A 26,240-nucleotide genomic window follows, 5' to 3' on the forward strand; every position below is an offset into this window, starting at 1 on the left:
CACATCTTAGATTCTCTTGGTTTGACCACAGGTCAAGGTCATACCCCCACCCAGTCTGGATGTTTTTACAAATGAAGGAGAAATCTACTCTTGTGGATTGTCTGCTTTGGTCAAGAATCCCCCTGTGTCATTGAAAAGCCAATGTGACCAGAGGCTATGAACAGCTGCTCCCCAGACAGCACGTCCACCAGTAATTCACCAGATTGAGCCCATACTGAAGCCAACACTGGTTATCCGACCCAAGGGCACAAAGAGAAAGGACATTCAAAAGTGCTGGTTTTTTAACTGAGAAGATCACACTGGGAGATTTAAGTTTAGTGCCTAGGTTATTACTGTCTAGGGAGAAGGGATCCACTTGTCATACTGGTTTTTCTGATTAAGTTGTTATTTGAGATGCTGTCCTTTGGTACAAGGTCCATCTTTTTTTATATGGTTTTTCTGTCTCATCCAGTATATTTAGTATCTTGAAGTTCCAACATTTTCACCTTTGAACTCTAGGTCCAATTCAACAGTAGTTGGTTACAGACAAGGGGCTTAGACAGCTTAGTGTTCAGAAATGGATAAAATACTAAACATTTTCTTGGACTCTCTGAAGCTTTTCTGAAGATATCATGAACTACCTACTATAACTTTGGAACATAAAGGGCAGGCTCTGCGAAACTCTTTTGTCTGGGATAACTCTTATAAGAGCAGAGATTGATCTGTATTCTAACTTAATAGGATGTTAAAATGATTGCTACAATCATTTTGCATAACCCATTTGGGACTCTTACTAATAGATGTAGACCCACGAAGTCATCAGGAAGTCGGGCGTAAAATTCTCCTAAGTGATGTATATCTCCCCACTGAGGGGAGTCACCATACTGGGTCCTAGGCATACATTTGGTGGTCATGAATATGAGCTCAATGCAAATTCCAAAATCTGAGACCATCCTCATAGAACCCTTATTCCCTACTTCTATGTAGTGGGAATTAACTTAGAAATGACATTTGTGAGCTCTGTCTACTTCTCTGGCCAGTTTGGATAAAAGAGGTAAACATACAGAGTAAAATTGCTTCATCAGTTGTTACAAATATGCAGGAGCTATTATAGTCAGTGCCAATATTATCATACCACAGGTCCTAAGGAGAAGAGACAACCTCATCCTAAACTGTCAAAGACAGCATGTGAGGAATCATTAATCCCACACATTTATTCTACATTCACAAACCTAGTCATTGTCATTAACAATGGCTTCATTTTGGTTTTCCATCCACTGTTTCTTTTGTCTTTCGTGTCCAGAATTTAGAAGGGTGAGAAACACATTGTTTAGACAATGTGTCTAAAATCACCCATAAACTGAAAATATTACCAAGGACTAAAAGGTCAAGGCAAAAAAAGCAAAAAGAAACTAGGCTGGCTGGGGACACAACGGTGTTAGAACATTTGTCTAGCAGGAGCAAGGAGTTGGATTACCACAACAAAAAAAGGAGGAAGGGAAGAAGGGAAGAAGGGAGAGGAGGGAGGGAAAAAGAAAGGAAGGAAGGGAGGGAGGAAGGGAAGAAGGGAGGGAGGGAAGGAAGGAGGGAGGGAGGGAGCAAGGAAGGAAGGAAGGACAAAAAGAAAAAGAGAATCAACCAAATAACATTGGGATATACAAGTAAGGGTATGACCAGGCGCCTATCAGGACACTGAGGACCTGAGCGCCGACCACCAAGACTTTGCCAAGTGCTTCGGGAACCAGAAACCCACATGTATATCCCTAGATTACTGGGTGAGTTCTATTATGGGCCAAGTAAGTGTTAAAGTCAAAATAAAAAGAGCTATTTACAGAAGATGTCAACCCGTGGTCAGATATATGGATCTATTTAAATGACAACTGTATAGCTGCATGGCTAATGGCAGAATCTATCTAGCTAAAGAGTAACCTACCCCACATTTAGCTCTATGTGTTACAGCTTCCCATTCAAATGCTACAACATGTTCATAGAAACTGAAATCTCTGAAGACTTCCTTCTAAAGCCAAAATCTTGCTCAAGGTGGAAGTTCTAAAACATCTAGAAGAGACTTATCTTGCTTCCACTGGGTCAACTGTCTTGAGATTTGCAAGAAGTACCTGGGGCTGTTACCACAAAAGGACTGATATATGGATTCGTGAAACAATGCAAAGACCACTGTCTTTGCTTGGTTGACCTGGTACAGGGTAAGCACTCAGAAAACATGAGTTCTATGCCAAAAGTCCGCTTTCAAGAAGGCTGGAAATCCTTGGAAAGACATCTTCTTTTGAGTCGTAACTTGGAAGTTGTTAAGCAAAGGGAAGGAGCCACAAATACCAAGGTAAGTTTTGACCTTCATTCAACTGGCCAGTGCTCATGTCACTGATGAAATAAAAAAGATAGGAGGAAGACAATGTAGTCAAGAATTCAATGTATATCCTACAAAATTAAGAGTGAGGGAAGGGGTGGCTTGGGGAGGGATGAGTGTGAAGGTCAAGGTGGGTGACATTGATCAAGGTGCATTATATTAATAAACTGCTCTGTTAAATGCCAACTTCTTTGTAAAACTAAAGATAATAAAATATAAAAAATAAAATCCTAGAGAGAAAAAGCTAAAACACACAAAAACTTGCTCAAACTCATTAGTAATCACAACTCAAATTCAAACCAAAAGGAAGTATCACTATGTAAGCCAATCAAGTTTTAAAGGTTGACTAAAGAATTATGTATACAATGTTTGATGGACACATTTGGCAAATACTCTTATATTACCTACTAAAGCTGAACATGGGCACAGACTGTAAGTCAGAAATTTTACTCCTAGGTACATACCCAGAGCAGAGGAACATCACATCACCTGGGAGTTTGCTAGACATAAGAGCTCTCAGGCTCCACTGTGGACTTACTGAATCAAAGCTCAGGGGGTAGGGTTTGTTTTAACAAGCTTTCTGATGATTCTTATACAAGCTCAAGTTTGAAAAACATAGCCCTAGAGTATTTCTGGCATTCATACCCTGCTGGCATGTATCAGAATCATGTATCAGAATATGGATAGCAACAAAAATCTGAACCTACACATGCAAGTCTACCAACTATAAACCAATTAAGAAAACTATATCATATTTATACTGTGAAATGTTCTACATGAATGAAATGAACAAATTATACCTACATAACTCAACTGAACCTTATAGAAAATAATAAACAGGAAAAGAAAGTCACAGAAAATATTTTATGTATTTATACTTCTACCAAATGATGTATATACATATATAAAGCATACTTGTATGTTTCTATTCATATATATTTAACAAATAAATACATAGATGATGGGTCTATGAGGAAAAGCAATAAATATGTATTTGGAAAATCAAGATAGTCATTATGTCAGGAAGGAGTAAAATAGAGGAGAAGAGAAAAGTATTCTTGGGATGTCCAATGTAGTGATAAAACCCTATTTCTTAATCTGCCTTGTAACTAGACAGATGTTTTTATATACTTTCTTCTTTAAGGTGTACACATATGCTTTACATGCTCCTCTTGTGATCATACTTCACAGTAAAAGGAAGTGATGACCTGGAGATCTTCAAATGCATTAAATAATGGAAATGAGTGTCAATCTGATTTAAGGGTTTTATTTGCTTTAACTAGAATTCAAATATTTATCAAGCCCAGGAAGGCAAACTCTGATACCTGGATACTTGGATATAAATCCTAGTTCCATTATTTCACATAAAAAGCTTTCACACTTTGGTTAAACTAATCATGTTGGCATGCAAGATATATAAGTGTAATATTTGGGAATTAAATAAATTGATATATGTTAAGTGCTTCGAACAGGATCTGATACATAGTGAGAGTTATGAAAGGGGTCACATTGATCAAGATGCATTGTACTCATAAACTAAATGTTGAAATGAAGAAAAACAAACATGATCAGAATAGATGATTTTAAGTTAAAAAAACAAAAAACGCACACTTCCTGTATCTGTCAATAAACTATTAATAATAACTTTGAATCCACCTTCATTCCTATTGAAGATATGCAGATTATCAACCAAACATGACAAATTACGCTCAGCTGATCTCAGGTCAATATCAATGCATACATTGTGGGGGGGGGGGGGCTTCCATGTATGATTTCTTACCAGGACATCATAAAATAAAATAACCAGAGAAACAAGAGGAAATCCTATGGAAAGACAAAGTACTGCTTGGATTATCTACCATTTCCAAATAAAATCATCAGGAGAATTCATTCTATATACACTAACTCCTATTCCTAATTCCAAAGATGGTAGAAGTATATCAGCCTACATATATATCTGTTAGAATATACGGAAGATGGATAAGATATGTGTTTTTCAATTGTGGTTTCCAAGTGTGGTTTAAAAAGTATTGGTGTAGGTCGTCCATGCAGTCATACACATTATTAAATTGTAACACTGAACATAATATAGAACAAAAAGTGCACATATTTATTCAAGTAATTGCATTTCCCTTCTTTAACTGTGCTTGTAGAAAACAATGCAACAATCTTAAAAAAAAATCAAACAGTTTTTGCATTACATGAAAGTAAATTCAATATACACATATACCAATCTAGTATTCACAACAACTTATGTTGTAGTAGTGTTTATCCACATTTTAAAAAAAAAAAGCCCAATATGCTGTCCATGTTCACACAATATACTAGTATCAAAACCAAGGAAAAAAATCTAGCTTCAGAGCAAGCATTCTTACTTCCTGCATCACAGCCCCTCCCTAGGCTACAAATTAGTGTAATTTTAAATAAGAAAATAATTTCCAAAACTCTATAGAACTGGTAGCCTTGGTGAAAGAAGCATTTCAGATCCAAGAAAAGACAAAATTAAATTTGGCAAATGAGAATAACTGTTAGCATATGAATGTGTGTTATGACATAATGACCTACTTCATACTACATACAAAAATGAATTTCAGTTAAATATAATTTCTAAATGTGAAGATAGAAACAGATAAGTAAAATCTAGTACAGAGTAAGCTATGAGTTTTCTGTTGATTCATAATTTGGCTTACCTACACAGTAGTTTATACATATACATTTCAATTATTAAGGGCCATAATTTATAAAAATAAAGAATTAAATCCTGAAAGTATCTATTATCTACATGCAAATACAGAGCTAAAAATGTAACCTGAGCATTTCATAGAAATCTATTCTCCATCCTAAGTCTTACAAATCTGTTCAATAAACCATTGTTATCTATATTTAAACATACTATTTTCTTATAAGATAAAGCTCCATCAAGAAGTCCTCAGCACCAGACACTTGTGGCTCATGCCTGTGATCCTAACTACTCAGAAGTGGAGTTGTGGCTCAAAATGATAGAGCTCTAGCCCTGAGCAAATGAGCTCAGGAACAGGGCCCAGGCCCTGAGTTCAAGCCATACAACTAACAAAAGAAGAATAAAATAAAGGGCCTCATATATACAACCCAGAACTTCTATAAACCAAGTCATGGGTTTAGTGTTTTGTTTAAAAGATTTATTTAATTGTAAATCAACAGTGGTTATGATTTACCTATAATTTTCCTCACCAAATGTTCTTATATATCTGCCAAACAGAGAAAAAAGAACTGTAAATAAAACTTAAGACCTACAGCACAACACTGGATATGAACAATCATTTTTATAGTTAAAAATAATGAACAATGTATAGGGACTAAGGTAAGTTGATTGTAATTATATATCAGAATTCTAAGGCCATATGAAGAACAGTCTTCTTAGTACAGTAAAACAAAGTTTTAAGAATATGAACAAATACAAGCTCCCTTGAAGCAAACAAATCCTCAGTGGGAACTGCCTATAGAATTAGATATCTTGTCTTAGCCATGGTTTATTGTTTACTTCTGATCTAGATGAAGCACAAAATCATAAAACCAAGATCTAACAGAATATTATAAACAGAAAGAAAGTATTCAGGAAAGATCTTTGGACAAGTACAAGCACTGCAATCCTCTTGGCAAACTCTCAGATCTTCAAAAAGGCTACACAAACACAAAAGCTGGTCAAGTGTACCCAAATATATGCTGAGCAGCCAGAAAACTACAATTGGTAGCATTATAAAACATTCCATGTAACCTTTTTTAAAATTAAATAGGAAAACAAAAACTGGATAGGGCCTTGTTGAAAAGTAGGACATTGGTAAGCTCAGGGAAGGTATTAAGAACCATCACTAAAAAGATTAGAATCTGTTAGCATCCAAATCTTCTGCATGGAAATTTATCGTGAAAAAGATATATGGTTCTTTGCTTCTACTCTTCTTCTGAAAAAGTAAGGGCAAGAGAGGCCAGCACTCAAAGAATAACAAAAGACTGTGCCTCCTGGTTAAAGCAATATTGCATACTTATCAGGACAATTGGAAAAGATATGCAAACAGAAAAACCCACAAAAGGTATTTAGTGGCTTCAAACCATGAAGGTATAAGTGACCTTTGGCTGCAGTGAACTTTAACAATGTTCAAAGCTACTTTACCTCTCAGATATTTCTATAGTATCCATGAGTCTCCCCTAATTTTGTGGCTATTTTAAACACCTATGAAATAGATATACATATATATTTACCTACTAAGCAGATGGTATCAGACATGAAATGAAATATGACATATGACTGAATGACAAACACGCAAAAGCAAAAATCAATGAAATCTCCAGGTGTGGAAGTATATGTCTGCAATCGAGCCCTTTCAGGTACTAGAGACGAAAAGATTTTCAATTTAACATCAGCCCTGGAAATTTTGTTTTAAAAAGCCTATCTCAGAAACAAGATGCAAAACAAAATGGATTGTAGTATGGCTCAATAGATCAAGCACTTTCAAATTTTAAGTCAGAAACAATAAAAACAAGCAAAAACAAAAAACAAAATACAATAACAGGAGAAGACTGAAAAACAAAAAAAAGAAAAATCAAGTAATGACCATTGAATGGTGACTAAAGTTGGCAGAGGGACACTCTTGAGGTACTGATAATATTTTCTTGGTCCAGTGCAGTTTAAATATAAATAGCACATTTGGCATAGGAAGACTAAGAGGGAACTTTATAACTGTATGCACTGAATACTTCATAAAGTAAATGAGTGTGAGCATGTATGTGCATGTGTGTTTATCTACACTCTTAATTCACTTACATATAAAGAAGCAAAGTATCAGAATGCCATCTTGGACATGCTGATATCAATTAAGTCACAACCAGAATGAGTGCTGAAAGAATAACAAAGTCCAGTATTTTGGCAACACAAAACACAATTTCCTTTAATTACTGGACCAGAAAGGTATGAAGAATCAACTTCAGACACTGAACTTTGGTATCAACCAACTGTGACAACAAAAGGCAAAAAATTTAAAGTGGGCATGGTTCTAGTTTACTAAAAGATTTATGTTAAACAGGAGTATGTTACATCTCTTTTAAATGTAATAAAATTAATGGGCTTTTGGTCATTTATTTCAGGTTTCACTTCATAACTTCCCAACCAAGGTACAAACATTTTGTGCAAGATTAAAGAGCAGCCAAGTGTATCCACCCACCCACAGCAGGTCTTGTTGCAAATAAAATAGTTCTAGACTTTCTCAAAAACAAATCAATGTCTGTGGTTAGTCACTCCATAAACTTTTCACAGGAGCCTATTTAGGTCATTTGAAGATCTCACCATATTTATTTTAAAACATATCAAATACCTTCATTTGTGGGGGGAAAAGCAATTCAAAATATTCAGAAGTGGACCATGTGCCACTAGCCATTAAATAAAATCCCACACTGGACAATTTAGGTGATAGAAGCCAAAGGCCAGGTGCTGGTGGCTCATGCCTGTAATCTTACCTACTCGGGAGGCTGAGATCTGGGTATCTGATTTGCTTGTGTAAGACATTCTTTTCTGGAGTTAACCAGCGAAATTGGAAGTGATAGAGCTGCTAAAGTGGTAGAATGTTAGTCATGAGGACAAACCCTCCAATACTAGCATTAAAAGGTATAAAATGTTTAATCAACATTACATTTTGGTTTCAAATGCTAATGATAAGTAAAATGTTTAAGGCCAAGATAAAGACTGTAACACAAAAATTAACTACCAATAAAGAGAATCAAGTCAAAAGAGAAGAACTGAAAGTCTTATCATGTGATTTTTGCTAGGTATTCATTACATAGAGGATGTCATTCTGATGAGGAAAATCTTTAACCTAAGAGTCAAGTTCAACTTTATTATGAAACGCATGGTGTTTTTCTCTATATACATGTGTGTAGTATTCAAAAAGTCAGAGTTCTGTCTCTAAAATGGGAATAAAGCCAAGTGCCAGTGGCTCATGCTTATAACTCTAGTTACTTGGGAAGTTGAAAATGGAAAAATGGAGGTTCAAAGACAAAATGGAAAATAAAATTCATGGAACGCCCCCCATTTCTTGACCAATAGAAGGGTGTGGTAGAGCATCTCTGTCATCCTGGCTTTGTGGGAAGTATGAACAGGTGGATTGAATGTAACATTAATAATTTATCCAAAAGTGGAGAAAACCAAGTGTGCATGTTTTAAATTATAAAAGTCTATAAAAAGATAACACCTAAAATGTTAAAAGTATATTATGTAGTAGTAAGTATACTACTGTGAAACCTCTTCTCTCCACCCTCTCTTTCTTTCTCTTTCTTTTTCCTTCCTTCTACACTCCATCTTTTTGCTTTCTTTTCTAGTATACATAAGCATAATTGGTGAAACTTTAAAAAACAGATCAATGATCAAGCACCTCACCAAGTTATTCTATTAGGTATGCCATATTATATTTCTGAACTGTTTACTTAATGAAAATAGTCAAACTATCAAGAGTATCTGATTTCTACACTGAATGTGCTTTTGTAGCTCAAATGTCTGGTAAGGCCTACTGTAGATTATGTTTTTACTGTCATATGAGCTAAAAAAAAAGTAAATAACCAATCAGTCAAAAATATAAGAACTATCACAATAGTGTAACAAACCCACTTAATGCCTCAGGCACAGAAAAGCATAATGTGGTCCTTCCATAACATCAATATGGAAATTTAACTATTACTTAGTTACTGATCAATTTAGCTAACTGCCTTTTATACCTCCATGTTGCTCAGTCTGTGGCAGGCTGTTCTAAACTTTTTACAAAGCTCTAGTGCTGAGTTAGGTCATCTTTAGCTTATTTCTATTATGTCTGATTTTCTTTTCTTCAGTTACATCTTTACTGACTGTGGCCTTTTTCTAGCCTGTCTTTATGCCAAAGATTGAAATTCACTGATTATTTGGGGTCCTCCTCTGAAGCTTTTCTAGGTTAATGATAACTATTCCCAAAGAGGGGGCTTGACTAGCTTTTTTTGAACTCAGTGTGGTAGAACTAAAATGCTATGTTCCATGCAGTAGGAGTTCTTAAACCTGGCTTCACATCATATCAGTAACATGAAATCATCTATTAATGATGGATATTGAAAAAATTGAATAATCTAATCATTCATAATAATAATGATTATCTTTACAATGCATATATACCATCTGAACAATGTGAATACAGCATAACTGCAGAAATATCACTAGAGTACGTGTTAGGACATAGTCTATGTTTTTAATGGGAAGCCGTGTCATTCCATTATATGGTTTTAATTGAGGTCTTCACTCAAAGAAACACAACAGCATAAAAGTTGCAAACTATTTTTATCCTCAGTAATATTATATTATCTTTATTTAAGCCTAAGCTCCTCCCCATACACAAAAAATAATTTCACTGTACAAATAAGCACATTTGATGAAGAAAACGTCAAGAATACAAAAACGGTTTCTAATCTATCATGTATGATAAACCACTGTGACTAAGCTAAAGAAAAAAAACCTTCAAAAATCATATTCTACTTCTCTAAGTACCTGAAAATCCTTACATGTAGGTGAAAAATCATTCCAAAATATGTGCAAATGGGACATAATTCAAAAAGTTTCAAGTAATTTCAAGAATTACAGAACTAGAAAGTTCCTTATAGTCTAATTGACTTAACCAGCATTTAGTTTTAGGAAAAAGAGGTCACTTTCACTGGACCACGTTAAAGTCCCAGCCTTCCTGCCCTCCATACTACCCATAAGCAGCTCATTTTCAAAGAACAAACTTATACACCTGACCTCTAAACCATTTTTCACAATGTACAGAAATAATCAATTAACTACTGACTGGTATCTGATGTCAACTTGCATTGAAAATGTGGGAGACACCCACATACATAAGAATCATCATATATACATATACACATAGACTCATTTTATATGTATGTATATGTATGCATATTTGTTTATATAATTATATATTTATAGTAAACACATGTAATACATAAAATACATCTGTATATATCACATCTGTATATATTACATATATGTGGGAGGCATGTATGTGCATGTGTACATGTATTACTTTAAGGGCTTGGAAACTACAACAAGGAGGCTCAGGAGTACCAAAGAGCAACAAGGAATAGCAAACTGAACAGGTCTTATGTGTAATATAAATTTTCCCTGAAAAGTTCTATCATAAATCACAACCTTTAAAGCCCGTATCTTTCAGTTAGCTTCTACAACCCATAACCCTTGATTTGCCCACTTTGTACCTATTGTTTTTTTGTTTGTGCCACCCTGAGGATTGAACTCAAGGCCTGGGCTCTGTCCCTGAACTTGAGCCATAGCTCTACTTTCAGGCATTTTACTGGTAAATTAGAGATAAGAATCTCAAGAAATTTCCTGCCTGGGCTGGCTTTAAGCCTCTATTCTCAGATCTCTGCTTCCTGAATTGCTAGGATTATAGGCATGAGCCACCAGCCACTGGCTCCATTTGTTTTGTGGTCATGGGGCCTATAAACTCTGGGCCTGGGCACTGACCCTCAGCTCTTTAGCTCAGGCCAGCACTCTGCAACTTGAGTCACAGAACCACTTCCAGCCTTTTCTGCTTATGTGGTGCTAAGGAATCAAGCCCAGGGCCTCATGCATACAAAGCAAGCACTCTACCACTGAGCCACCTTCCAAACCCCTCCATTACTTTTATATATAGAAGATAGAGCTCTTGTTAAATGTTAATCTATATGGACTTCTTGTCCAGTATGAGCAAGTCTGTTTAATTAAAACATACGTAAGGTAATTAGTTAAGTATAAAGATCTGCATTTGTTCAATTACCTGGAAAAAATTCTCTAAAGAATATTTTTTAAGGAAAAGCATAGGCATACACAGTGATTTGTCACACATAATATTTCATCTTTTAGTGTTTTACCAAATTTGAAAAAGAAACAGGTTTTAGAAGATGTACTCATGGCATATTTGAAATACGTATTCAAGTGATAAAATCCAAATCTATCATATTTTTAAATGGTTGATAAAACTCACTGCCAACTCTAAGAAGTGCTTAAACTTGATTACTTTTTGTATTTGAGCCAAAAGAACAAATTTGAATAATGTTAATTTGGGCAAAATGGTAAGAGTGTATATGAGTGTATACATAAACACTGCACTTCCTAAATAACACTCTGATCTCACAGTAAAAGTCTCTTCTAAGCTGACAACATCCCCTTCAACAGAGGATGGAGATTTGTGTCACTTAGAAGAAGCATTTTAAAAGCATTATTAACTGTTTCTTTAACTCAACCTTTCTTAACTTATAATACTATAACTTAATGAAAAGGCAAAACACATTTGAAAACTAAAATGTTTTATTGAAGAAGAAAATTAAGCTTAGTTTGGTACAATACACTGTCACCCAGACAATCTGTTCCAGGAATACTTCAATCTCCATGTGTATAAAACAGGAATTCTAAAGACAGTAAGAAAGAGAGGGAGAGAAAAAAAGAGAGGGAGAGAAAGAGAGACAGAGAGAGAGACACAGACAGAGATAGAGACAGAGAGAGACAGAAACAGCGAGAGAGAGAGAGAGAGAGAGAGAGAGAGAGAGAGGGAAAAGAGGAAAGACAGAAAGGAAGGCAGGAAGGCAAGAAAGAAGGAAGGAATGAAAGAAGGGAGGGAATGAAGAAAGGAAAGGAGGGAAGGAAGGAAAGGAGAGAAAGAAAGAAGGGAGATCCCTCTTAAAGGGATATCTCTTAAAGGCTCTCTGAGGATCTCAGACTCAGACAGCCTGGGCAGGAAAGTCCATGAGATTCTGATCTCCAATTAATTATACAAGAAAAAAAAAAGGCCAAAAGTGGATCTGTGGTTCAAATGGTAGAGTGCTAGCCTTGAGCAAAAGAAGCATAGAGACAACACCCAGGCCCTGAGTTCAAGCACCAATAAAGGTGCGCGCGCGCGCACGCGCGCACACACACACACACACACACACACACACACACACACACAGAGTATGCTTTGCAAGTAATTATTGAATTCACTGGAAACTGAGAAAGAGATAGAAACAGAGAGGCAAAGACATGTCAGGACGTAAAGACTGTTTTTCAAGTAACACCTAATACATTGGCAATGAATAACTTATTAGTAATGTTCACATGCCCCAAGGTAAGAAAAAGGCAAAGATAATATATAACTATGTTTAGTAAGTACAATAGTCCACAAAACAACTTAGTTTGTTCTTGTTAAACTTTATAAGAACTTAATTTACAGACTCCTGAAAATCCAAAAAAGAAATATACATTTCTTACTTAAGGTGATTATTAAATCTTAGATTTTTTACATCCAAAAACAAAGCCTCTTTCTTTTTTATGATTCATGTGTTGAATATTAACATCATTCAAATCTCTACCTAATGGATGAGAAATCTGTATAGTGTATGCTTTTTGTCAAGTTTCTCATGTAGAATTGAAACCTGGAGCTATGTGATCAGACTAAGAACCTATCATTTCTATGAACATTAATTATTATTCTGAACTTGATATAACTCATTAAAATGTATTTAAAATGGCAGAATGGGATATGCAATTAAGATGTGAACTAGAAAACAAAAGTTTCCTGATCTATTACTGTGTTCTTCGTAAAAAATGTGTGTGTGTGTGTGTGCGTGCGTGCCTATTCTAATGATAAGCTTATGTCAGAGTTTATTTAAAAAGAATAATAGTCACAACTTTCTGATATATTTCCCCTTTAGCTAGTGAAGTCCAATGTTTAAATTCTGTTTTTGTTTTACTGTAGTGGACAACACTTATACCTAAGATTAAAATGAGGAAGAAAAGGAAAAAAAAGCTGAAAGCAGAAAATCATATCATGCAAGAGGTCAGAATTATACAAATTAGAATTACGTAAGTGAAGATAACAGAAGAACTAAACAAATAAAGAGTATCCCAAAACTCATGCAGCAACACGAACTTTAGAGTTAACAATTAAAAGCAGTCCTCTGCACATTCAAGTACGTTTAACTGACCTGAAAATAAAATAAGGTTGCTCTGGATCTATGCTAATAACATGCATATTCTCTTTTCTAAAACCTTGGTTGCTTAGTCTGGATTGAGAGAAGTACGAGGGAACGTGTGCACGCGCGCGAGCACACACACACACACACACACTCTCTTTTAATAGCAGATGACTGCAGAGGAGCCACACTCACTGTTCACCTTGCAGATAGCTAGGTCTTTGTTGTTTGGGAGAATAAAGCAGCCCATTAGCTGAAAGTCATTTCTAATCTCGGTTGCACAATCCACAAGGTGCACTTAACCCTATAATTCACGATGCATAAACTACCCTGAGTCCAGTCCTAATGACCTTCCAAGTCACCCAATGTTACTGCTTCACTTGCACTCATGAATGACAAGACTGACAAATAACTTCGATGACCAAGTTATGATGTTCATGAAGGTTTATAAAAAGTCAATACCATCATAGAAGAAAACAGGCACGGGAAAAAATGAGCATATTTGCTTCTGTTTATAAAAGAACGCCCCCCCAATAAAGCAGGCTCAAAAACAACGTCCACCATTCACATCTCGTTCCCCACTTAGATTTTCCACTGCACTGATCACGAACAAATGTTGCCTCCTGTCCGAACTTGACTGCACAGTTGTCGAATAGATCCTACATTTAGGTCAAAAAGTTGGTGAAATGGCCATTTACTGCTAGGCTCACCCTGGGGATTTACTGTCTGTAAGGAAAACCACTCAGTGATGTACAACCCGAACGTGTTTAAAGCTGCTTCTTGATTTATATAACATCTCCTTTGTTAAAAATAAAATACACATAGGATTTCTTAAGTTTGTCTCCTCTTCTTCCTAACTTCAATCCCTGGAAGAAGTGCTCCCCCTCCTTCTCCTGCAGCCTAACCTCTTTTAAAAAACCCCACTTTTAAAAGAAGAAACAATAAATGAAGAGACAAGAAGAAAAAGAATGAGGAGTGTGCGCTGGGAGAATAAAGGGCGGTTTTATAACAGGAGGTACTTTTGTGAGCAAGTGACTGGCAGCTCCCCTCCTCCAAGTTAGAAAGAATCCCATCCACTCCCCCAAAACTGCAGAGACCAAAAATGTCTAGTCCAACAGTTCAGAAATCCCAGAGTCAGGGAAGACTGAGGGTGGAGGGTGGAGGGTGGCGGGAGATGGGGGGGGGGAGAAGGAGGGGGGAGCTGGTTGGTTGGGGGAAGGGGAAGAGAAAGACCGGCAGGAGAGCAAAGAACAAAAGGAGAAACCTAAGAAAGGAGAGGGAGAAGGACCGGACGCCGGCGGCCTTAGAGCTAAAGCCCAAGAGAAAAGAGCCACAAAGTGGAAAAAGGACGACCCGAGAGAGCTGAGCTGGGCAGGGCCCGGCGCGCCGCACCACGGCGCACCATGGACAGGGCTCCGCGCGGCTCCTCGCGGCCGCGGCCCACACCCCTCTAGGGGGAGGCGGAGTAAAGCGCGAGAGACCGCGGGCGCCGGCTCCCATTTGCCCCGGCGCCCACAGCCTCCCCGAGGCCCGAGGGCGCCTGGCCCTGACCCGTAAAGACCATTGGGGAGGGCGCGGGGAGAGGCGATCCGCACCATCTGTCCCCACCTCCCACTCCCAGCCCCCGCGCGGCGGCACTTCCGAGCCGCGCCCGCACTTGTCCGGGCTGCCACCTCGCTGACCTCCCTGTCCTCCTCAGGGCGGTGCGCACCGGGCTCCACCGCAGATCTCTCTGCCCCGCGCGAGCACACATCTCTCTCCCGCAGCTTCCTCGGGACCCCTCCGCAGACCCCGTGGCCTCTGGGGAGGGGGTCCGGGGACACATCGAAAAAGTTGGGCACGGAGCAAGCAAGGGCCAGGGACCGACTTAACACGGAATGGAGCGGAACCTGTGATCTGCCTGGAGCAGGTGCTTCCAGCCGCTGAAAAGCCTCCTCCAAAGTCCAGGGAAAGGCTGACGCTCGCTCGCTCTCTTTCTCGCTCTCTGGAGCGCAAAGTGAGGAGGGCTCTGGCGAAAGCGCCCCCGCCACACACTCGGGGCATGGCAGCGGGACAGAGCGGGAGACATGGAAATAAAACCCCTGTAGCGGAACTTCTCCCCGCTTGGCCGGCTGGGGAACTGATGGCGACTGCCACCAGGGGCTGGGTGCCCAGGCACCAGCGGGCAGACTCTCCTTGGGACTGGGGATCGAGGCTTTTCCAGGTGGGATCTCCGTTGGAAATTGTGAGGGCAAAAGGAAAAAAATATACATATATATAGAGAGAGAGAGAAGGCAAACTCTGAGCTGGCGAAAAGACAATAGGACAGCAGAGCCCCGGAGCCGCGGGAGGCGCGCGGTGCCAGGGTGGGGTGGGGTGGAGGCAAGTCCCGCAACTAAGACACTGGAGTGAGCATTCCTCCTGCAAACTCACGACCCATCCCGGAAAAAAAGAAAGAAACCAAACTGAACAAAGATCAAAGTGCAACGCCAGGGGCGAGAGGCACATAGCAAACTGCAAAACCGGAGAGTTCTCCTGCCTCAGCCTTGGTGCTGCCTTGGGGACATCCCCCCCCTCACCGCGAGCTCTCTGGGGCCCCAGGGCTGGATGGGGCGAGGTGGGGGGGCGCGCGCGGAACCGGTGATTCAGCCCCCACCCCACCCCCGCCGGCCAGCTGGCCCCAGCCAGCCGTGCTGCGCACCCGGCCGGAGCCTCGTGCCTGCGCAGTTCCCGGCCGCGCGGTGCTGCACCTCCCTTCCCGGGTGCGCAGCCCGGCCCCGCAGCGGCGCGGGGAACAAAGGGACCCGGCGCCGCCCGCCCACCCCGCCCGCCGCCCGGCCCGCGGGGACCTCCGCGTTACCTGAAGCAGGGCCGCCAGTAGCGGCAGCAGGGTCCGCGGCGCTCCCGCTATCCGGCACATGGAGGCGGAGAGAGGCCGAGAGCGAGGAGCCGGAGGCGGCGGCGGAGGCAGCGGCAGCACCAACAGCAGCGCGGAGAGACGGCTCCAGGCAGTTTCCACCCCTTTCCCTTCCCCTCCCCACCCCACCCCCTGCTCCACGGCCTCCTCTCCCCACCAATGGAGAGCGAGCTGATGACAAATAGCGGGCCGCCGAGTCCGCGGGACTCGCACCAGGAGTAATAAAACAGACCGGGAGATCAAGGAGCTGGGGAGGAGGCGGGGAGGGGGCGGGGGAGAAGGGCGGGAGTTCGTGTGTGTGTGTGTGCGTGTGCGCGCGGGCGTCGGTGTGCGTGTGTCCGTGTGTGTGTGTGTGTGTGTGTGTGTGCGCGCGCGCGCGCGGGCGGCCGCGGTGGCAGCGCAGGCGGCTGTGCCCCAGCCCGGAGCACAGCGGAAGCCGCCAGGGATGCAGCGGCGAGGACCGGGGCTGGTGTAGGATGCGGAGGTGGAGGCGGAGCGGATGGCGCTCCCCAGGAGCTCTTCAAGGCGAGCTTTCAAGCTCCGGGGTTTGCTTCCTCCGAGTCTCCTCTCCAGGGCCGCACTGTGCACAGGAAGATGCCGGGGGGGGGGGGCGGGGGGAGAGCGCCAGGGGGAGGGCGCTCGGAGCCGTGCGCGCTGCGCCCACAAAGGGCAGCAGCCCCCGCCGCCCCTGCGTCCGCTGCGTAGGGGTTACGGGGCGGCTTCTCTAGCTCCCCCGAGCCACTTGGAGATGGTTGCCTGGCCTTGACCCTGCGGGAAAAAGGAGGCCGAGGGCCCCCCCCAGCGCAGTTGCTGTCGCTGCGGCTCCGTCCCGCGCAGCCCTGGCTACGGCCGGCCCTCGGCTTGCCTAGGCGTCCGGCACCCGTCAGCCTATCCTCGCCGGGCGCCGCTCACGGGCGCGCTTCACCTCCCGCCCCCCGGACGCCCGCCGCCTGCGCAGCCCGTTCTCGGCCTCCGCCAGCGCGACCTGGGCGAGCCGCCGCCACCGCCGCCGCCGCTCTCCCGCGCTCGCCCGCACGCGCTGCCAGGCTGCGCGGCCCGCTCCGCGCTCCGGTCCCCTCCCCGCCGCCTCCGCCGCTGCTGCCGCCGCCGCCGCCCTCGCCCCCGCCTCCCTCCTCCGCTGAGCCCCGGCTTGCTTCGCGGCCAATGGGAGGCCACCAAGCTGCGGTGGTTGCGGGCCGGATCCGCGACAGCCGCCCGCCCCCGCCCTTGCTGAATCGCCCCGATCGTGTGTGTGTGTGTGTGTGTGTGTGTGTGTGTGTGTGTGTGTGTGTGTGTGTGTATTGCTGCAACCTGCGGTGGGGAAGGGGAAGACCCCCCGGACAGATGGCTGGGGTGCACCCAGCACTTCCCCAGCAGGTGCAAGGGTTGCAGAAAATAAGATAACTTGCAAAGGGAACTTGATGGGTTCATCTTTGGCCATTGGTGGGGAAGTAGAATTGGAAGGAGAGGAAGGATGCCTCCTTAGTACCCTAAAGCATGCTTCTCTGTTTTGTTATTCTTTCCAGATTATTTTTCCAGGCTGGGGCAAACGTAGCAAACTAATACTTGGCCATTGTTATCCAAGCTTTTGCCAAGAGCGACCTGCTGTCGGGGGAGATGGAGGCCGGCGTTGGTCTCAGGCGCCCGACCTCTCCAGTCCCCCACTCTTGCAATGTACTGGAACAGCTCAAGTTTTGTGTTTGGTTTTGATTGCTTTTTTCCCCCATCTTGTAGTTGGGGACTTGTGCTGGGTTTGTTTGTTTGGTTTTGTTTTGTGTTTTCTTCTTAATCCAACATCTCGCATTTTAGGTCTTTACCCCTGCATGGTATTCTGGGCAAACAATTTCAAGGACTTTTAACTCTTTCCTGCACCATCCCCCAGAAAGGAGAGACACAGACACAGAGACAGGCAGACTCATGGATTACCTAAGAGATAAAATGATGATGAGAAAGAGTCAAGGATTTTTGCTTTCTTCCTTTATGACATGGATTTAGAAGGCGACATAAAGACTTTACAAGTTTGAGTCACAGGCATTCATTTTAACCACGAAGGGGGGCAGTTGATTCTGATGTGGTAATCAATTTTCTGGAACTTTTATATTTTCCTGAAGCTTTTCCAGGTAAATAAAATATATGCTTTATGTAAGCACTTCAACATTTGGGATATAGGTGATTTTATTGCAATAAATGAACACAGCTTTCATGTTCTTAGTCTTGGAGCAAATGCCAACATTATTTGAATTTGAGTTTGGAGACCTTGATCACTTAAGAATCAAATGACAAAACTGAAATCAAGTACTAATTTCTTTGACATAACTGATTCAGCTTTTAATAATGCATTATGGCTGGTGAGGCTTTTAAAATTTTAATATTAATTGGGAGGTTTATTCAGTTTTAATTAAAACATAATATTGTAAGCCATTTTTATGAAATCCAATTTTTCCCATGATTTTCTTCTCAAAATAATAAGAAAAGTTATGTTTATTAAATTTAAATATGAAATGAAGGATTTAGCTAATGTGCTCCTCAGAGCTGCTTATTTTTCTCTTCCATTTTTTGCTAGATATTATTGTCACGCTACTGATAATAGGCTAAAAGTTATCTTTGCAATAGTGAATCTGTAACATTTAGTCTCAGGGAGTCATGCATAAGAGTAGAATAATAGCTGTACAGGGATATGCTTGCCATTGTGAGAAATGGGATTTATGGAGCTCATTACCATGCCTAAAAATTAAGCTGTGATCCTGTATATGGGGTCTAAGGGTATCTTCAATCCTCCCAGCAATGGCCATTGATGTTTATTGTCATCATGATTAAAGACAGTAAAATTTATCATGAGTAACTACTGCTTGTTAGTGTGATTTGCTTGAAACTTTAAATATAACATCTCCTATAAATTATCTCTAATTATAGAGCAGAATTTATGCTTTGGAATGGCTGTCTTGTCAGCTATTTTCTGATTTCAATAGTTTTTTCTTTCTTTTAATCATTCAGGTAAGCAACGTGCAGCATTGTTTTAAAAAATCTATTTGCATGCCTGTCATATTTCCATGGTTGTGAATTGTTTTGAGTTCTTCTTTGGTTTTAATATGATCACCTACCTGGTTTGCTAAATCTTGCTAATCAATGTTGGAAATAGGCTAGCCTAATGTTAATTTCATAGAAATTTTGTACTTCGATTTGATGATAATAAAGTAGATATGGTGTTGACTATGGCATCTAGCACATCATTACTTGCATAAAATTATATCCAATACCATCTGATGGAGCCATTCATTTATCTGAGGAAGTGTCCAATCAAACCCTCAACTTTTTAATCCCTTCTCAAAACATTGCTTATCTAAAGACTGGCTTTGCATGAGCCAATATAACCAGTACAACCTCACAAATAGAGGGACCTTGTTTGTTGATATTGCAACAGCCAGTTGGTATTGGAAGTGGGGAAGAAGGAAACAGGAAAAATTAATGTGAATTAATTCTAGCCTAAATTTATATTAAAAAGCAATCTAACTGGGTGCTTGTGGCTCATGCTTGTAATCCTAGCTACTTATAAGGCTGAGATCTGGGGCTGGGAAGGTTGCTGAGTGGTAAAGTGCTTGCCTTGCCTGCACGGGGCCCTGGATTCAATTCCTCAGCACCACATAAGCAGAAAAAGGCAGAAGTGGCACTGTGGATCAAGTGGTAGAGCACTATCCTGGAGCTGAAGAGCTGAGGGACAGCACTCAGGCTCAGAGTTCAAGCCCCATAACTGACAAAAAAAATAAAAAGAAAAGAAAAAAGGCTGAGATCTGAAGCCAGCTAAGACAGAAGAGTCCATAAGAATCTTATCTCCAATTAACCATTAAAAAGCTAGAAGCAATGGTATGATAATGGCTCAAGTGACAGAGTGTCAGTCTTGAACACAAAAGCTCTTAGTTCAAGCACTAGCACAAATGAATGAATGAATGATCTAATAATTGACTTTTGACCAATGGAATTCTGATTTCCTGTAAGAGTTCTGCAGATGTGAATGTGTTGAAGCAATAGACAGACTGAATTCAGTGTTGACCTGCAACTTAAAGAGTTTCCATACTATGTAGATGTCATAATTCATTTTAAAATAGAATGGCAATGTAGAACCACATTTTGCTCTGTTATCTCAGACAAAAGATACTAATTGTACAGATGGATCGAGTGGGTGTTTGTACAAAAGGTCCTCACTTTAGAAACAAGTACCTCACAGTGGTTTAGTGTGTAGCCTCCTCTCCTTCATACATCCTCTGGAGATACACCTCCAAGATACCACCTACAGTTGCTGGTGTTTCCGACACATAGCGGAGAGTTCTTCCCAAACGTTGGATGAACACTCATTCCTTCTCTTCCAATCTCCAGAGAAAGTTAGGTTTGCTCCTTGTCCCTTACAAAGTACTCTCAATTCTCCCATAATGCTGACCTGCTTCCTCTCTCATTAAGTTATTGAATGTTCTAAGTAAAACTTCAGACATGATCTATGTAAACCTTCATTTTGGAGCTAGGTGCTCCAGAAGCTTCAAAGATATTGCAAGGAAACCAGCTCAGCAGGTAGGGAATGTAGAATGGGAGACAAATTCTCTTCTTCCCAGAGATACTTAACTTTTTTTGCCTTATTCTAAAGATCCCCATTAACATTAGAGAATTCAACTACAAGGGCCAAGATAGAGGTTTAAAAAAAAATACAAGAAAATGCAAACATCTGAGTTCTCTCCTGTGCCCCCCCGCCTTTTTTGTCAGTCATGGGGCTTGAACTATGGGCCTGGGTGCTTTCCCTCAGCTCCTTCAGCTCAATAAGAGCTCTACCACTTGATCCACAGAATCACTTCCGGTTTTCTGGTGGTTCATGAGAGATAAGAGTCACAAATTTTCCTAGCCCAGGCTGGCTTCGAACCGTGGTCCTCAGATCTCAGCCTCCTTTGTAGCTAGGATTACAGGCGTGAACCACTGGCACCGTGTTCCTGTGCCCTTCTTAATTTGATCATCTGGCCTACCATGGCATGACTCTTGAATTTAAAGATCCATCTCTTTGGTACAATTGACTAGTAAATACACACCATCTGTTCATCTGATTCTTGAGAAGCAATGAACTCAATCTTGGAGGAAAAATCTGGCTATTGTTTAAATTTATGTATGCTTGATGATACCATTTACACCAGACCCAAGAAGGTAGGAGAATATAATAAACACATGGGACTAAGGATTCAAGTAGACCTAGTTCTATGACCTTAAGTGTCTTAACATTTGTAAAGGTCTTCCTTGTTTCTAAAATGTGTAAAACACTAATATTTCTTGGGAAAGTCTTATAGGAACCCAGTGGAACACAGCTGAGCTTGAGCATTTAATTTATGTATATTTAATATACTGATTTCCATAGAGGATCCCAAGCAGAGTTATTTAAGATTCTCAGTGAAGTTTCTTCATTCTTCTCCCAGTTCTGCCCATAACAACATCGATAGACATAAAGTCTTTAACATGGAGCATAATGCTGAGTAAATAATAGAGAGATTGATTAAGGAATTTCAAAAAGAATGGCTTTACAATATGGTCCCAAACAAGTTGTACATACGGAAATATTCCTAGAAATCAGTATATACACTGTAAATATATTGTTTTATATATTGAAAAACAAACTCACTTTGAAGTTAGTGACCTCAAGAATTAGCAAAACAACAAGATCGTAAGTAAAATTTATTTCACTTACACCTTTTCTCCTGGTAACTTGGCTTCTACTGTTTCTTGACTCACTTCACTGACAAGATTCTAGTTTTCTGATCTCACAACTCCAGTTTAAAGATGAGCTACATTCAGAAAAATAAAATTTCCATGATATCCCAGAAATCGAATTTCTGAAACAATAATATGAATATTGACTAAGTAATGTCACTTTAGATTACTTAAAAGACAAAGTCCTGTTTTTCAAGATGAGCAGGTCTTGAGGAAATAAGACAAATAACACTGAATACTTTGCTAATGTTTAGCTCCGCCAAACGTTTGCCTTTATGAACTTTTAAAAGTAAGATCTGTCTTCAGGAAAGTTCTGAAATACAGATGTCAGTGTTTGGAAGATAGTAAAATATACTTAGTGTCTGAACTTAGAGAGACCAAACCCTTTTCCATGAATAAAAATTGAGTCAGTTGATTAGGTCTAGATTTCTCCTCCCATATCTCTGCCTAGTTCAAGAATTTTAGACATTCCGCTCCATTCAATTTCTGTATATACACATATATATTAGTTATAGAACAAAAATAATACCAGCTTTACAATGTCGGGGGGGGGGGGGCGGGGGGAGGGGTGGTATGATTGGGTGGGAGGGAGGGGGAGGCTGGGAAGGGAGGTGAAGGGTAAACAAAGGAGGAGGCTGCAATGCTTGGTAAGAAATGTATGCATTATCCTGCCCATGTAATTGTAACCCCTCTGTACAGTATGTTCTCAAATAAAATAAAATTAAATTAAAGAAAAAAAAAAAGAACAAAAATAATGTCATTTTCTTTATGAGAATGCTGAACAAGCTAAGAAAATGACAGTAAAACTAATTTAATCCTTTTCAGAGACATCTTAGATAAAGACATGTTATTTTTTAAGAGGGTGGATTCAAGTATAAAAGGAACAATTGTCATGCATCTCAAATTAAGCCACCTTTTAACAATGAGCATAATAAGCCTCTAAGTATTTATTAAATTATTCTCCTTTTCTCCCACTTACCTGCAAACGCTAGGAGTAACATATTTATCCTTCACATCACAAAGGCAGCACTCATAGATAACAGCAAAAATTATATCATTAAACATCACAATCGTTCATACATTATACTTCTTCCTTATATGATAGTGCTATCTAAGTAGATATGCCTGGATTTTAAAGTGAATGTAAAAAAATCAGCATATCCATTTATTAAAGAATTTATAATATATGTCACTCTGACCCTTTCTTTGCTTTGTAGCTCAAAAGAGCTGAGTGATTATTGCAGATATGGATTATCTCTGGTAGGGAGGGGGAATTACCAGGAGTCAACCTTGAGAAAAGGTTTTCAAAGACATCTTTACAAGTGATGATGGCAATATTCTCATTCCTAAATTTCTTATGACAGGCAATAACAAACTTGTGTTTGTATGGAAAACTTTGTTTGTTCAACCTAGACAAAATCTGAAAATCTTAAAGGCTGCCTCAGAAGAGAACTTGAGGGAAGAGGCTTTTGAAGAGTCTGTTGATGGTCTGGAACAAAAGGACACAACTATCCAGCAAGAAGGCAAAAGCTCTTGAAGTATGTGCTTTCCAAAGCAGAAAGGAGCTAATGATATGGATAAAATGTGAGTGACAAACTATAGGGTACTGGAAAAGTCATAATCTTAGTGATTGCGCAATACAAATTACCCTGTTTTTCAGAGTGAGTTGCACTGGAAACCAGGAAGTAGAATTTGAGGCCGAATATGGGGATAGACCTTCAGCATTCAGAGTTGATAAGAAGATCCACCTTACGGTTCTTCCAGAGAAGGTCATTCTGACCTCTCCCATGAGCACAGTGCTTGATAAGTCATCCACAAGTTAGACAGTTTACTAGGAATATGAGTCACTATTCTCAGTTCTAGGACTGCTGCTTCAGCAAGTGGCTGTCATAGCATCATTAGCCACTAGAATGTCCCCATCATCCCTTGAAAACATGTCTTTGAAAAACAGTTCCCAAGGATGTCTCAAAATACTAGAATGCTTGCTTTCTCTCAGAGATCTCTTTAACTCTGTCTTCCAGGGTTTCTGTTGAGAATTGACCAATATTTTTGAATTCCAAGAACTTTTAGTGACTCTCTAATAGTTTCTTTGATAGAAAATTGCTCTTTTCTATATGAATGTAAGGGTTTTTTTGTGTGTGGTTTCTCTATTGATTGTTCAAAAGTTGTTTTGTTTTTCTTGCTTCCTACATTAGCTCGGTTTCATCAGTGTTACCTTTCCTTCAGTATTTGTTCTTGTCTGTGTCATTTATGTCCAAGTTCTTCTTGGGGGAGAGAATTTTGTTGCCTCTGCAGCATTTTATTTAATTCTCTAGGCTTTTAACATGCCACTCAGTCCTGCTTCAGTTTGCTGGTATCATGAGTTCCAAGTCAGTCTTTAAGACTTCTTAGCTAAACCTCCTCTAACCTCTTCCTTCTCCCATCCTTGGAACAGAGGTGTGACTCCCTTATTGCACCAGATGCCTCTTCCACTTCTGCAAATGGAACTCTTGTCCTGGGAATGAATTGTCCAAGGAATCTTCTCCGCTGAATCTGGCTCAAGCCACACTGCACTCTGCTGGTGGCTTCATCTTATTGACTTCTGCCAAGGTTCTTTCCATGATTTATTCCTCAACTAAGGGGAAAGAAGTTGCCCTGTGCAATTTTCTCGAGGCTGAATAACTGCCAACTCTTATTTCTCTATCTGAATTGTAAGTTTACCCCTTCCCAAGGATGAGATACACATTGTTCTCTACAAAGACCCAGATCAGTGATAGATGCTTGATGGCTTTTAGCTTAGAAATCTCATTGGAACTCAACCCTTCAAGAAGCTGGTGAAAAGACTCTCCCCTCAAATTTTCATGTTCTAATAGAAATAGTGTCATCTCCACAAATTACCAGGTCCTAAATTATTATTTGAGTCCCTATAATTTCCCGTATTTTAACAGGAATTCTTAATGCTTTCTTTTTGCGTTAACATAACCTAATTGTAGTTATGAAAACCTTTTTCAAAGTATTAGATATGCTGAAGCAATCCGTAGGGGTTCATTCTCCTTAATGTACTCCACTTGAATTTGCACTAACTAAATCAATCCAGAATGAAGTACCTGTCTACATAACATGAATAGATTTATGTTGCCAATAAACAGTAAGAAATGTAAGTTAATGATATTTATATTCACACCTGGGATTCATAGAAGAAGGGAAAGGAATTCCCTGAAACTACAGTATTGGTACAATTATATTCATTTTTTTTGTTCTTTTCATACTATACATGTTTGCTAGCATGTCTTAGTAAAAGTAACTGTCATTGGGGGAAGCCCATTGTATTCATGTATGTTGATTAATATATGACTTTACTATTACTTGCCCAAATAGTATGGTATGTTCTTAGAGAGGAAGTAATCCCGTTTTTTTTTATACTACCTTGCCATTGAGAATCATGATTTAATAATTAGGTTCTCTTCACTTTCACTTAATTTGGACCTTCTATGATTCATTTGGTGTCTTATACAGTTGAACTTTAAATCTTATTATTCATCAGTATAGAGTCCCTTCACCTTAAAGGTATTTTTATCTGTGACAATTTTAAGCAGAGGCTTGCAATGCTAGGGTTCATTCAACAGATTTAGCTATCATGATCACTTAATAGATGTATAAAATTCAATCACTTCCTGGTGCAAGTTGTGCACATTTATAATCCTTCCTACTCAGCAAGCTGAAATCCAGAGAATTATGGTTCAAAACCAGTTGTGGCAAAAAAAAAAAAAAAAGTCCCTGTCTCCATTTGAAATTAACTACCAAAAAACAAGACTAAGGGTGTGGTCAGCTGAGCAAGCAAACCAAACAAAAGTTGATGCCCTGAGTTTACAATCTAGTATTGGGGAGGGAGGGGGTCCATCATTGCTTCATCAGAACTTAGATTTTCAAATAATGTTGTAAGAAATCTGTGTAGACTAAGCAGTTTTTCCTTACAGTGAAACACCAGGTACTTGCAATTAACTTGAGGGACGGAAAAAGTAATTTTTACTTATGCAGAAAATACTTTAAAAAGTAAAGTTTTAGTATTCTACAGCTGATTGCCAGTGGCTCATGCCTTTAATGCTAGCCACTCAGGAGACAGAGCTCTGAGGACTGTGGTTCGATGCTATCCTGGGTAGGAGAGTGTGTGGGACTCTTACCTCCAATGAGCTACTAAAATTCTGGAAGTGGAGCTGTCTGTTGCTAAATGATACAGCACTAGCCCTCAGGAAAAAAAAGAAAAGAAAAGAACTCAGGGGCAGGACCTGAATTCAAGTC

At 40.2% G+C, this 26,240-nt stretch overlaps 1 protein-coding gene across 1 annotated transcript in view; it reads right to left on the bottom strand.

Annotated features, from left to right (window-relative positions):
* Cdh2 (cadherin 2) overlaps window positions 1-16,299 on the bottom strand; it is a 224,834-nt gene extending 208,535 nt beyond the window's left edge. Inside the window, exon 1 of the mRNA XM_042675163.1 lies at window positions 16,170-16,299. Within this exon, the coding sequence (XP_042531097.1) occupies window positions 16,170-16,229 (60 nt within the window). The 5' untranslated portion in view covers window positions 16,230-16,299. The remainder of the gene's footprint in view (window positions 1-16,169) is intronic.
* Window positions 16,300-26,240: the final 9,941 nt, after the last annotated feature.

Source organism: Dipodomys spectabilis, unplaced genomic scaffold (assembly GCF_019054845.1).
Source record: "Dipodomys spectabilis isolate Male_0828 unplaced genomic scaffold, ASM1905484v1 ptg000024l, whole genome shotgun sequence".
Lineage (NCBI taxonomy): Eukaryota > Metazoa > Chordata > Mammalia > Rodentia > Heteromyidae > Dipodomys > Dipodomys spectabilis.